Source organism: Epinephelus lanceolatus, chromosome 19, assembly GCF_041903045.1.
Source record: "Epinephelus lanceolatus isolate andai-2023 chromosome 19, ASM4190304v1, whole genome shotgun sequence".
Classification (NCBI taxonomy): domain Eukaryota; kingdom Metazoa; phylum Chordata; class Actinopteri; order Perciformes; family Serranidae; genus Epinephelus; species Epinephelus lanceolatus.
Genome location: NC_135752.1, coordinates 41,595,261 through 41,609,734, shown reverse-complemented (window position 1 = coordinate 41,609,734; position 14,474 = coordinate 41,595,261). Strand labels below are relative to the sequence as shown.

General features: G+C 43.6%; 1 protein-coding gene across 6 annotated transcripts; it reads right to left on the bottom strand.

Annotated features, from left to right (window-relative positions):
- Positions 1-248: 248 nt before the first annotated feature.
- Positions 249-12,532, bottom strand: slc25a46 (solute carrier family 25 member 46). 6 transcript variants are annotated; one of them, XR_013488171.1, is made up of 9 exons: positions 12,073-12,532; positions 11,685-11,727; positions 11,441-11,498; positions 11,147-11,224; positions 9,389-9,489; positions 3,311-3,367; positions 3,158-3,215; positions 1,912-3,051; positions 249-1,843 (listed from the first exon to the last, which is right to left on the bottom strand). XR_013488171.1 is itself a non-coding variant. In XM_033647472.2 (8 exons), exons 1-8 carry the CDS (start codon positions 12,344-12,346, stop codon positions 2,455-2,457), a joined length of 1,266 nt encoding a protein of 421 aa, XP_033503363.1. In that variant the 5' UTR covers positions 12,347-12,532; the 3' UTR covers positions 249-2,454. The 6 variants fall into 6 exon arrangements, 1 of the variants encoding a protein (XP_033503363.1); XR_013488170.1 differs by having other exon boundaries at positions 249-1,911; positions 2,011-3,051; XR_013488172.1 differs by having other exon boundaries at positions 249-2,143; positions 2,276-3,051.
- Between the last annotated feature and the right edge of the window lie 1,942 nt (positions 12,533-14,474).

Sequence of the window (14,474 nt, the reverse complement as noted above, 5' to 3'; positions counted from 1 at the left end):
GTATGGTCATGTGATCGGCAGAATAAACATGGCGCTCGAGTTGATTGCAGATGAATAATTTGTGTCTGTTCCTTACTGCTTCACAGACCTCCCAGGACTGTGTGGCAAAAATAGCTACTGGCCCAGGTACCCCCTAGGCTTGAGGCCGGTAACATAAACATTTTGTTTTGGTGTTCCTGTTATAACCAGTGACATAAAACCTATACAGTGAGCAGTTTATGGTTCAGTTATTATTCATGACGACTCTGTATACTCAGAACTGAGCAGCTCATTTTATTTCACAGGAAGACAAATTTACAGCAGAGTTCAGATTTGATTTTTCTACAGCACGACAGCAAACGTGACATTTACAACAAAAATACGACAAGTGCAGATTCTGTGATTTAGACTGAAACACTTTGAAGAAGCAGTTTTATTTTCATCCTGAAAAATGTTCACACATTTTGAAAAGTCCATCCATTTATTCTTCACTCCTTTGGTTTGAATATCGATTTAATAAATATCAGTCACAAATAATTTCATCTAAATCTACAGTTCTTTTCATACATTTTTATTTTTTACAACTTTATACAAATAAAATGTGGCTCTGTAATTCTGCCGTTGACGATTTATCACTTTTCTCTGTAGAAACGCATCGATATATCAGTGCTGATCAATACATGTGTATATGAGTGCTGATTGATAAACAGCTAGGTGACCAATCAGCTTTCGGTATTGGAACACATAAAGGATATTGTTTTCAACACAGGGTCATGAGGTCATGCTTTCATACTGTGCTAAGCTAGGCTAATAGTTTCCCCCTGCCTCCAGCCTTTGTGCTAAGCTAAGCTAAAAATGACCTGGAGTTTTGCACTGACGGAAATGTGGTGTGAATGTTGTAACTGAGGGCTGAAATGGCACTTACACTGTAACCACTGAAACATCAACTGAACTACAGCTGAGAGGAGCTGAAGTGTGAGTTGTGTGTGAGCTGAGAGGAGCTGACGTGTGAGTCGGTTCCTGGCAGTTGCTAGAGCTTTTCCACTGGTTGCTATGGCCAGTTTAATTCACGAGGATCTCAGAGGAACCTCATGTAGTCCTCACTTCCTGTCTGCAGCACAGAGAAAGTGCACAGCAGACGCCTTGTCGTACTGCAACAACATAACGTGTGTTTGGTTTGAACAGGAAAATAAATCAGATAAAGACCTGCCTCCAGTATGTTTGTTTATGGAGACATTAGTGACTACAGTCACTGCGGCAACTGTCCACATAAAAATGGCAGTCGCTCTGCCCATTTCTATGGCTCACACACACACACACACACACTTCAGACAGGAAACATGAAAACAGTTACATGATCACAACATCAACGAGAAGATCGTTTTGTGTCATTTTTGGAAAAATTTAAAGATGTTTCACTGTTTTATAAACTATTATTTTTTCTTATTTTACACCAATTAGCTGTCAGCACGACACACCACCCTGTATCTGCTCTGTTTCTCCTCACAACACATGGGGCTGCTCTCCTTACGACACTCTGACCCATAGGCTGCTCGTCACAACACTCTCGTTACAACGCTCTCAACCACAGCCTACTCTCATTACAACATGTCAGAGCAACATGTTATGTCATTACATGTTCTTAACATGCCATTATAACATGTTATAATGACACATTATAACATGTCATCATAATGTATTAACGTGTTCAACATGTTATTAACATGTGGATGTTGCATGTCGTAGCTATGCCATGTTATACCCTGTCCTTATGTTGTTATAAGGACATGTTATAACCTGTCCTTATGTTGTTATAAGGACATGTTACAACCTGTCGTTATGTTGTTATAGCACATGTTACAACCTGTCCTTAAGTTGGTATAAGGACATGTTATAACCTGTCCTTATGTTGTTATAAGGACATGTTACAACCTGTCGTTATGTTGTTATAGCACATGTTACAACCTGTCCTTATGTTGTTATAGGACATGTTACAACCTGTCCTTATGTTGTTATAGGACATGTTACAACCTGTCCTTATGTTATTATAAGGACATGTTACAACCTGTCGTTATGTTGTTATAGCACATGTTACAACCTGTCCTTATGTTGTTATAGGACATGTTACAACCTGTCCTTATGTTGTTATAGGACATGTTACAACCTGTCCTTATGTTATTATAAGGACATGTTACAACCTGTCGTTATGTTGTTACAGCACATGTTACAACCTGTCCTTATGTTGTTATAGGAATAGTTCACACCTGTCCTTATGTTGTTTAGGACATGTTACAACCTGTCCTTATGTTGTTATAAGGACATGTTATAACTTATTTTAACCACGTCACTGAATCTTTTTAATGTTGTCCTGGTTGTCAAGAGAAACAGAGATAGTTTGGTTTTCACGGTGTCAGAAATCATTTTTGCAGATGACCTGTGTACAGGAAGTGATGCTGCGTCTCCATGGTAACACCTCTAGCTGGCCCGGCCCTCCAGCAGCAGCAGCCTCAGTAGCGTCCTGGCTGCAGCCAGCAGCGCTCCATGCAGCGCGTACTGCGCCACCAGCGCCCCGAAGCCGCGGTAGAACCCGGCCGTGCCCTCCTTGCGGCGGATGTGGTGGAGGCAGTCGGAGAAGCCATCGTACTGCGTGTTGACAGGTAGGACCAGCGGGCTGCCGCCGTTCCCTGTGGCGACCACACCGTCCGTGGCGTCGATGATGGTACGTGTGCCCTGCAGGCCGAGGCGGTGCAGCGCCGTCTCCAGAGGAAACAGCGCAATGTCGGCCACCAGAGACCCCGCCCACGCCGCTGCCAGCTCGGGGAAGTAGGCATCCAGTGGGTTAGACGGCTCCACCCGCTGCTTCCTGCCCCTCTGGTGCAGCCACAGGGCCACCCGCTGAACAGAGGCAGCAATGGCATACCGCAGGATGGCATGCAACGCGGCAGGAAGCAGCAGAGAGCTGAGAGGGAGCAGGCGGCGGCTGTGAGGAGCACCGACTCCCAACAACCGGGTCAAACCTTCACGAACACAATCCAGCAGCCCTGAGGACGAGTCATCACGGACGATCTCACTCTGTGGAGACACAAGAGGACGCTCAGCAGCTGAGACAACCCCGACTTCAGGTACAATCAAACTAGACAGCTGAGTGACTGATGTCCAATCAATAATCAATAGTTACCTGGACAGTCTCGATGAGGCTGGCGCAGTAAAATGGAAGAGCCACCACGGCTGTTAACCTGCAGGTGACAGACAGACACACAGACCGACACGTCAGCTGACGTCCAGAGAAAGGTCAGGAAGGTTCTGAATGAGTGCGTCTGAGTGAACTGACCCTTTGAGCAGGAGATGTCCCGCCAGCTGCTTCCAGCTCCACCTGTGAGGAAGCTCCCTGCACACACAAAACACTACAGTCATACTACTGACATACTATAGTCTAGTCATACTATACTCACGCTACAGTCATAGTCTAGTCATACTATAGTAACGCTACAGTCATAGTCTAGCCATACTATAGTCATGCTATAGTCATACTACAGTCATGCTACAGTCATAGTCTCACCATACTATAGTCATGCTACAGTCAAGCCACAGTCATACTACAGTCATGCCACAGCCATGCCACAGTCATACTACAGTCATGCCACAGCCATGCCACAGTCATACTACAATCATGCCACAGTCCTGCCAGTCATGCTACAGTAATGCCACAGTCATGCTACAGTCATACTATAGTAATGCCACAGTCATACTACAGTCATGCTACAGTCATACCACAGTCATACTACAGTCATACTACAGTCATGCTACAGTCATGCCACAGTCATACTACAGTCATGCTAGAGTTGTACCACAGTCCTGCTACAATCATGCTACAGTCATGCCACAGTCATACTACAGTCCTGCTACAGTCATACTACAGTCACGCTACAGTCATACCACAGTCCTGCTACAGTCATGCTACAGTCATGCTACAGTAATGCCACAGTCATACTACAGTCATGCTACAGTCCTGCTAAAGTCATGCTACAGTAATGCCACAATCATACTACAGTCATGCTACAGTAATGCCACAATCATACCACAGTCATGCTACAGTCATACTACAGTCCTGCTACAGTCCTACTACAGTCATGCTACAGTAATGCCACAATCATACTACAATCATGCTACAGTCCTGCTACAGTCATGCTACAGTAATGCCACAATCATACTACAGTCATGCTACAGTAATGCCACAATCATACCACAGTCATGCTACAGTCCTGCTACAGTCATACTACAGTCATGCTACAGTAATGCCACAATCATACTACAGTCATGCTACAGTAATGCCACAATCATACCACAGTCATGCTACAGTCCTACTACAGTCATACTACAGTCATGCTACAGTAATGCCACAATCATACTACAGTCATACTACAGTCATGCTACAGTCCTGCTACAGTCCTGCTACAGTAATGCCACAATCATACTACAGTCATACCACAGTCATGCTACAGTCATGCTTCAGTCATGCTACAGTCATGCCACAATCATACTACAGTCATGCTACAGTAATGCCACAATCATACTACAGTCCTGCTACAGTCATACTACAGTCATGCTACAGTCCTGCTACAGTCCTGCTACAGTCATGCTACAGTCCTGCTACAGTCATGCTACAGTAATGCCACAATCATACTACAGTCATGCTACAGTAATGCCACAATCATACTACAGTCATGCTACAGTAATGCCACAATCATACTACAGTCATGCTACAGTCATACCACAGTCATACTACAGTCCTTCTACAGTCATACTACAGTCATGCCAGTCACACTACAGTCATGCCAGTCACACTACAGTCATACTACAGTCATGCTACAGTAATGCCACAGTCATACTACAGTCATGCTACAGTCATACCACAGTCATACTACAGTCCTGCTACAGTCATGCCACAGTCACACTACAGTCATGCTACAGTCCTGCTACAGTCATACTACAGTCATACCACAGTCATGCTACAGTCATGCTACAGTCCTGCTACAGTCATGCTACAGTCATGCCACAATCATACTACAGTCATACCACAGTAATGCCACAATCATACTACAGTCCTGCTACAGTCATACTACAGTCATGCTACAGTCCTGCTACAGTCATACTACAGTCATGCCACAGTCACACTACAGTCATGCTACAGTCCTGCTACAGTCATACTACAGTCATACCACAGTCATGCTACAGTCATACTACAGTCCTGCTACAGTCATGCTACAGTCATGCCACAATCATACTACAGTCATACCACAGTAATGCCACAATCATACTACAGTCCTACTACAGTCATGCTACAGTCCTGCTACAGTCATACTACAGTAATGCCACAATCATACTACAGTCATGCTACAGTAATGCCACAATCATACTACAGTCCTGCTACAGTAATGCCACAATCATACTACAGTCATGCTACAGTCATACCACAGTCATACTCGGTCCTTCTACAGTCATACTACAGTCATGCCACAGTCACACTACAGTCATGCCACAATCATACTACAGTCATACCACAGTAATGCCACAATCATACTACAGTCCTGCTACAGTCATACTACAGTCATGCTACAGTCCTGCTACAGTCCTGCTACAGTAATGCCACAATCATACTACAGTCATGCTACAGTAATGCCACAATCATACTACAGTCATGCTACAGTAATGCCACAATCATACTACAGTCATGCTACAGTCATACCACAGTCATACTACAGTCCTTCTACAGTCATACTATAGTCATGCCACAGTCACACTACAGTCATGCCAGTCACACTACAGTCATACTACAGTCATGCTACAGTAATGCCACAGTCATACTACAGTCATGCTACAGTCATACCACAGTCATACTACAGTCACACTACAGTCATGCCACAGTCACACTACAGTCATGCTACAGTAATGCCACAGTCATACTACAGTTATGCTACAGTCATACCACAGTCATACCACAGTCCTGCTACAGTCATACTACAGTCATGCTACAGTAATGCCACAGTCCTGCTACAGTAATGCCACAGTCATACTACAGTTGTGCTAGTCATACTACAGTCCTGCTACAGTCATGCTACAGTAATGCCACAGTCATACTACAGTCCTGCTACAGTCATACTACAGTCATACTACAGTCCTGCTACAGTCATGCTACAGTCATACTACAGTTGTGCTACAGTCATACCACAGTCATACTAAAGTCCTGCTACAGTCATACTACAGCCATGCCACAGTCATGCCACAGTCATACCACAGTCATGGTACAGCCATGCCACAGTCCTGCAACAATCATGCTACAGTCATATTACAGCCATGCCACAGTCATACCACAGTCATACTACAGCCATGCCACAGTCATGCTACAGTCATGCTACAGTCATACTACAGTCACACTACAGTCATGCCACAGTCATACCACAGTCATGCTACAGTCACGCCACAGTCATACCACAGTCATGCCACAGTCATACTATAGTCATGCTACAATCATGCCAGTCATACTACAGTTTTGCTGCTGTCATACTACAATCATGCTACAGTCACACTACAGTCATGCCAGTCATACTACAGTTATGCTGCAGTCATGCTACAGTCATGCTACAGTCATGCCACAGTCATACTACAGTTATGCTACAGTCATGCCACAGTCATGCTACAGTCATACTACAGTCATGCCACAGTCACACTACAGTCATGCCAGTCATACTACAGTCATACTACAGTCATACCACAGTCATACTACAGTTATGCTACAGTCATGCTACAGTCACACTACAGTCACACTACAGTCATGCCAGTCATACTACAGTTATGCTGCAGTCATGCTACAGTCATGCTACAGTCATGCCACAGTCATACTACAGTTATGCTACAGTCATGCCACAGTCATGCTACAGTCATACTACAGTCATGCCACAGTCACACTACAGTCATGCCAGTCATACTACAGTCATACTACAGTCATGCCACAGTCATACTACAGTCATGCTACAGTCATACTACAGTCATACTACAGTCATACTACAGTCATGCCACAGTCATACTACAGTCATGCTACAGTCATGCCACAGTCATGCCACAGTCATACTACAGTCATGCCACAGTCATGCTACAGTCATGCCACAGTCATGCTACAGTCATGCCACAGTCATCCTACAGTCATGCCACAGTCATGCTACAGTCATACTACAGTCATACTACAGTCATACCACAGTCATACTGCAGTCTTTTTATATATATATACAGTACAGGCCAAAAGTTTGGACACACCTTCTCATTCAATGCGTTTTCTTTATTTTCATGACTATTTACATTGTAGATTCTCACTGAAGGCATCAAAACTATGAATGAACACATGTGGAGTTATGTACTTAACAAAAAAAGGTGAAATAACTGAAAACATGTTTTATATTCTAGTTTCTTCAAAATAGCCACCCTTTGCTCTGATTACTGCTTTGCACACTCTTGGCATTCTCTCCATGAGCTTCAAGAGGTAGTCACCTGAAATGGTTTTCCAACAGTCTTGAAGGAGTTCCCAGAGGTGTTTAGCACTTGTTGGCCCCTTTGCCTTCACTCTGCGGTCCAGCTCACCCCAAACCATCTGGATTGGGTTCAGGTCCGGTGACTGTGGAGGCCAGGTCATCTGCCGCAGCACTCCATCACTCTCCTTCTTGGTCAAATAGCCCTTACACAGCCTGGAGGTGTGTTTGGGGTCATTGTCCTGTTGAAACATAAATGATGTTCCAACTAAACGCAAACCGGATGGGATGGCATGTCGCTGCAGGATGCTGTGGTAGCCATGCTGGTTCAGTGTGCCTTCAATTTTGAATAAATCCCCAACAGTGTCACCAGCAAAACACCCCCACACCATCACACCTCCTCCTCCATGCTTCACAGCGGGAACCAGGCATGTGGAATCCATCCGTTCACCTTTTCTGCGTCTCACAAAGACACGGCGGTTGGAACCAAAGATCTCAAATTTGGACTCATCAGACCAAAGCACAGATTTCCACTGGTCTAATGTCCATTCCTTGTGTTTCTTGGCCCAAACAAATCTCTTCTGCTTGTTGCCTCTCCTTAGCAGTGGTTTCCTAGCAGCTATTTGACCATGAAGGCCTGATTGGCGCAGTCTCCTCTTAACAGTTGTTCTAGAGATGGGTCTGCTGCTAGAACTCTGTGTGGCATTCATCTGGTTTCTGATCTGAGCTGCTGTTAACTTGCCATTTCTGAGGCTGGTGACTCGGATGAACTTATCCTCAGAAGCAGAGGTGACTCTTGGTCTTCCTTTCCTGGGTCGGTCCTCATGTGTGCCAGTTTGGTTGTAGCGCTTGATGGTTTTTGCGACTCCACTTGGGGACACATTTAAAGTTTTTGCAATTTTCCGGACTGACTGACCTTCATTTCTTAAAGTAATGATGGCCACTCGTTTTTCTTTAGTTAGCTGATTGGTTCTTGCCATAATATGAATTTTAACAGTTGTCCAATAGGGCTGTCGGCTGTGTATTAACCTGACTTCTGCACAACACAACTGATGGTCCCAACCCCATCGATAAAGCAAGAAATTCCACTAATTAACCCTGATAAGGCACACCTGTGAAGTGGAAACCATTTCAGGTGACTACCTCTTGAAGCTCATGGAGAGAATGCCAAGAGTGTGCAAAGCAGTAATCAGAGCAAAGGGTGGCTATTTTGAAGAAACTAGAATATAAAACATGTTTTCAGTTATTTCACCTTTTTTTGTTAAGTACATAACTCCACATGTGTTCATTCATAGTTTTGATGCCTTCAGTGAGAATCTACGATGTAAATAGTCATGAAAATAAAGAAAACGCATTGAATGAGAAGGTGTGTCCAAACTTTTGGCCTGTACTGTGTATATATATATATATATATATATATATATATATATATACACACACACACACACACACATATATATATTTACTTTATTAATCCCCAGGGGAAATTCAATTTTTCACTCTGTTGTCAATTACACACTGGTCCAAACACACACAGGCACAAACTAGACTTACACATGCACTAAGTGAGGGAGATGCACTAAGGGAGAGATGTCAGAGTGGGCTGCCCATGACAGGCGTTCCGAGCGGTTGGGGGAATCGGTGCCTTACTCAGGGGCACCTCGGCAGTGCCCAGGAGGTGAACTGGCACCTCTCCAGTCCACGCTCCATATTTTGGTCCGGACGGAGACTTTAACAGGCGACTGTCCGGTTCCCAACCCAGGTCCCTATGGACTGAGCTACTGCAGCCGTCATGCCACAGTCATGCCACAGTCATACTAGAATCATGCTACAGTCATACTAGAATCATGCTACAGTCATGCTACAGTCATACTGTGATCTGTGGTTACCGTGGTAATGGTGTGAACTCGCTGATGATGCCCTCTGCTCCAAGGGTGATGCCGTGAACGATGAAGGTGCTGCCCATCCCCTTCCACAGAGCCTTCGGACCCTGAATACAACAACAAGAGATTATTGATCTGTGGTCAGATTCTGGCTAGTTTGATACATAATTTAAATATTTTATTATAGATCCTTTCAGGGCCGATGTCACCGTGACGTCACGATGACATCATGTTATCAGCTGGAGGTGCAGCTGCCTCTCCCCCACAGGGCTGTAGGCTCCATAGGAGTGTTAAAATGTGTTTGTCTTGTTGTGTTATTGGGAGCCAGAATAGAAGGAGTCATGGCTCAAAACCAGCCGCCACTGCCCGTCAACAAAAACAAAGACAACTATGGTTAAATGTGATAAGACCAAAGGACTGGACGGAGGCCATCATCAAAAATGCTCACATGTGCAGCGCACACTTCATATCAGGTTAGGGAAAAAGTATTTCCTGTTGTAGGGATGAATAAGGTTATGTGTATTAAGGGTTATCATGTCCACCTCATCAGAAACTGGGGAGGGATTAAGAGGAAGATTGGATTTCTCTGCAACGCTAACTTTTTAGCACATTAGCTAACGTTAGCTTCCATAGCAAAACAAACAAGTGTGGTCCTCCTTTGTAAGATTGGCTTCCTGTGACATCATCCATCCACTGAGTGAGAGCATACGGGTCGGCCAGTCTGGTCCCGCTGGTCAGTGTTTACTTATTCAAGTAACACTGGCGGTCCCGGAGAGTGAGTGACCTGACATGGTGCGTTGGTAAATTCAGTCTGACGCTCTACACTAAAATGAGAGCCCTGTTGGTGGAAGAAACGCAGCGTTATATTTCTACATGAATGAACCAACGGTTAAGTTAATCACACATTCACTCCGCTCGGCGCTCTGCTGCTCCGTCTCCACAGACAGAGTGTCCAGAGTGCGCTCTGCCACTCTGAGAGTGCGCTGCTCTGGATAACCCAACGCTACATTCAGACAGCGCTCCCAATTTATCAACGCTCCAGTTTGTGTCAGAGTGCGCTCCCACACTCACAATGAGTGTTTCTGAACGCACCACTCACATCATCTTCCTCCATCGTCTAAAACAAGACAACACAACTTGTTAGCTAGCGCTAGCTAATGTCTGTGGAGAACTGTTTTGCCTCCAGCTAAGCCCCGCCCACCAAAAAATCATCCTGGTTACTGACAGTAAAAGGGTCTATTCTTTAAACATTCTTACTCATTTTATAATTTGTATTATGTTTTTGGGTTGTAACATTATTGTGAAAGTAAAATCTCAAGAACGTTCTGAGGGAGAGTCTTTAAACATGACACAAACGTCCACTTGGACTCAACGATAAACTGATAAGAGTTTGGTGGTTGAAGGTCAAAGGTCCATAACTGAAGAATTCATTCACTAATTCTGACCAAACTTGACACAAATGTCTAACAGGATAAAACAATGAAGGTCAAAAGGTCAAAGGTCAGCTTGACTGTGACATCATCATGTTTTAACATCATATCTCAGGAACAGAAGGGGAGACATTTGGTCAGATACTGAATTGGTTACTCTGGACACTGGACTGGTGGGCGGAGTCACACAGCAATTGGGTGCTGATTCCAGTTCCTGGTTGTTTTGTTATGTAAAAATTATGTATACTCTGACTCAGGTGTGAATGTCCCTCGGAGTCTTAGTAACATGTGTCTCTGTGGTGAAATCATGACTGTATGTATCAGACTGTCTCACCTGAGCCTTGGTGATGGTGTACATTACAGCGACAGCGCTGAATGGGGTCAGGTGGTAACAGCGAGCGTGGTAGTTCACCTGAGACAAACAGCCAATCAGAGAGCAAAGAACTTGAGGTGAAACATTGATTATTATGATGAATCTGTACCAACTGAATGACGTGTAAATATAATGTTTAATATGTAAATAATCATTCTCCATCACGGCTGCAGGGCCACGAAGGGTTAAACAGGCAACAGGACAGACTGATGACTCGCTAACTGATTGGTTACTGATCAGAAACTGAGTTGATACCTGACACTGTCTGCGGAAGACGATACAGGGGTGAGCCAGGACGTTCTCTGTGAAGAGGCTGCAGACAGACAGACAGGTTTATTAACAGTCGTTTATTTAGAAAATCATTGCTGTTGAATTTCTTCCCTGAGTGCTGCCTGTCAGGCTCAGCAGACATTAGTCTGGGACTGACTGACACCTCTGTCCTTCATCAGCTGCTGTCAGATAATTATTACTTTAATATTTATTATAATTTAATTCAAACCTCACGAGTCCGATTCCAAATCCTGCAAATCGATTGAGCTGTTCTGAAATACAAAAACACATCAGCATTAATAACAGATCAATAACAGATCAAGTCAGTTACCCGCATTAGCTAGAACATGTACTTCATATCATGCTAATGCTACCTTGCAAACAACTAGCCTCCTGCATAGAGTTCTGTCGTTAGCATCAAAGCTAACCACCAGTCTGATTTACGTTGTTTATATTCTGTCGTTAGCATCAAAGCTAACCACCAGTTGACATGTTAGCCTGCTAATTAACGTTAGCTCATTAGCAGTTAGCCGTGAAGCCGTTAGCCTGTTCTATTCGCTTTGTATTGTAGCATTAGCCTGCTGCTAATCATCCTCCGTCCCTTCAAACCGACCCACCAGCAGGCGGTACGCCCGGTTGCGGAGCATCCCAGCCGGCTCCGGGACCTCCGGCACCTCCGGGCTCTCCGAGCGGTTCGTCATACTGAGGTGTCCGCTCTCCGTGGTGCAGGTTGCGGCTGCCAGGGATGTCCGGCGGCGTGGTGACCCAGTGGTGGTGCTGCAGCTCCGCGGGGCCTCCGGCGCTCCTGACCGGGTAGCTCGCTCCGTATAGCGGGTCGTCGCGGCTGCGGTAGCCGAGCCCGTCGAAGCTGTCCGGCCGCCTGGAGGCCATGAGAGGGTCGGTACGGGGCGAACTGCGGGAGGACGGTGAGCGAGACCCGGCTAAATGATGTCACAGGGTATCAACATGAACACACCCACGTCCCGGGAAAATAACGGCAGGAGGAATATTCGTCCCTGATTGATTTGACCCGCAGCAAAACAACATACACCTGCTACCCGGAAGTTCTACTTCTTTACTTCCGGGAGACTGGTGGTGTTCCGGCAGATGAAATATTGTTTCTTTGTCAACATTACAGAAAGTACAAGAATAGTCTATGTTTAACTTAAATCTCTCCAAGACCTCCTTAGCGGGATAAATTCAGTGTAACACTTTGTAAGATACTTCTTTCACTTTATTACCAATGCAATATTTATTTAAAACACTACAGGCTTTTTTCCACTGTAAACTGCTCATATTAGACAACCAGAAGAATTTCGCTGCAGGGGCTACAGTGTAGTTCAGTGCGTTTCTAATGTGTCTGTTACTGCAAGGTTTATCTTGAATATTGATACCTCCAACAAAAATCTGCCTAGAACTAAATGAGTTGGTTTCTGTGAGGTTACAGTTCTTTAAAAATAGAAGTGAACCGGCAGGAATTGCATTGAAGATAACAGCGTATTCTTTAGGTGTGATTGTTATCTTGAATTTCTGAATAAATTCTGAATCTGACACTAACACAACATTCTTATTTAATAATTGGCATACAAGCAAAATTCCATTGTCATACCATGAGCGATAAAACAGGGATTTTCTTTTGTGTAGAATATCCTTGTTATTCCAAACATAGTACAGATGAGGACTGAAGGTGTGCTTATAAACTAATAACCACACTAAGAGAGCTTGCTTGTGAAACTTAGCTAAACTAACTGGGATTTTATCAATGGAGACCAATCGAATTAAATAAATATGATGGGAAAGCATACCATATACTGTCAGGATTCTTTAGGAATTCAATAAGCCATTTAACTTTAAATGTATTATTTAATGAACTCAAGTCCAAGTCCTCAAGACCACCTTGTTCCCTACTGCCTTTGATTGTTTCTTTTTTGAGATAATGGGTTTTTTTCCTCTAAATGTAGTCATACAGCATCTTATCCAGTTGTTTAATAACATTTGTTGGGACATTAAGTGATAATGATACATAGACAGATCTAGATATACCTTCTGTTTTTGATAGCAAGACCCTTCTAAATAAGGATATATCTCTCATTAACCATGAGTTCAATTCTGATTTTTGTTTTTTCAATAATGGGATCAAAATTGACTTTACTTCACTGTTCCGCATCATTGCAGATAACAACCCCAAGGTAGGTTACCTTTTCTTTAATTGGAATCCCATGATAGCTTGACAAATTACAACTTTTAATTGGAAATAAGACAGATTTATCCAAGTTCATCTTTAAACCAGAAACATCAGAAAATGCATTTATACAAGCCACAGCTTCTAAAATTTGATTCTGGTCTCTAAGAAAAATTGCAGTATCGTCTGCCAGTTGACATAATTTTAAGTTCTTGCCTACTGCATTCATACACATGAAGGGTGATTTTTTTATATGAGTGGCCATTGTTTGGGTTACTAATATAAACAAAAAAGGAGATACTGGACAACCCTGTTTAACACCACAATGAATGTCAAATCGACTTGATGTGCCACATTTCAGTTTTACAGAGCTGGAAGAGTTCTTATATAGAGTTTGAATTGCATTACAGAAAAACTCTCCAAAACCAAAAAAGAGATGGTTTTAAAAATAAACTCGTGTTCAATTGTGTCAAAGGCTTTGTAGAAATCAATAAATAAGATAAAACTTTCATCTGGTATTAAATCACGATAATCTATCATATCCAGTATCAGTCGAATGTTATTGCTAATATGTCTTTTGTGAATAAAACCAGATTGCTCTGTATCTATTATTTGATCTAATCCATGTTTAACCTCCTAGCAAAAAATAAAATAAATTTGCATCATTGTTCAGCAGACTGATAGGCCTCCAATTTCCTATGTGTAAGCTGTCTTTTTTTGGTTTGGGAATTAATGTGATTACTCCTTGCCTTAATGCAGGAGGGAGCTCACCTTTTGAATGGATTGTGTTCTGGCTAGTCTGGGGCCGTTTAGTGGCCGTTTTGGTAAGGAACCGGA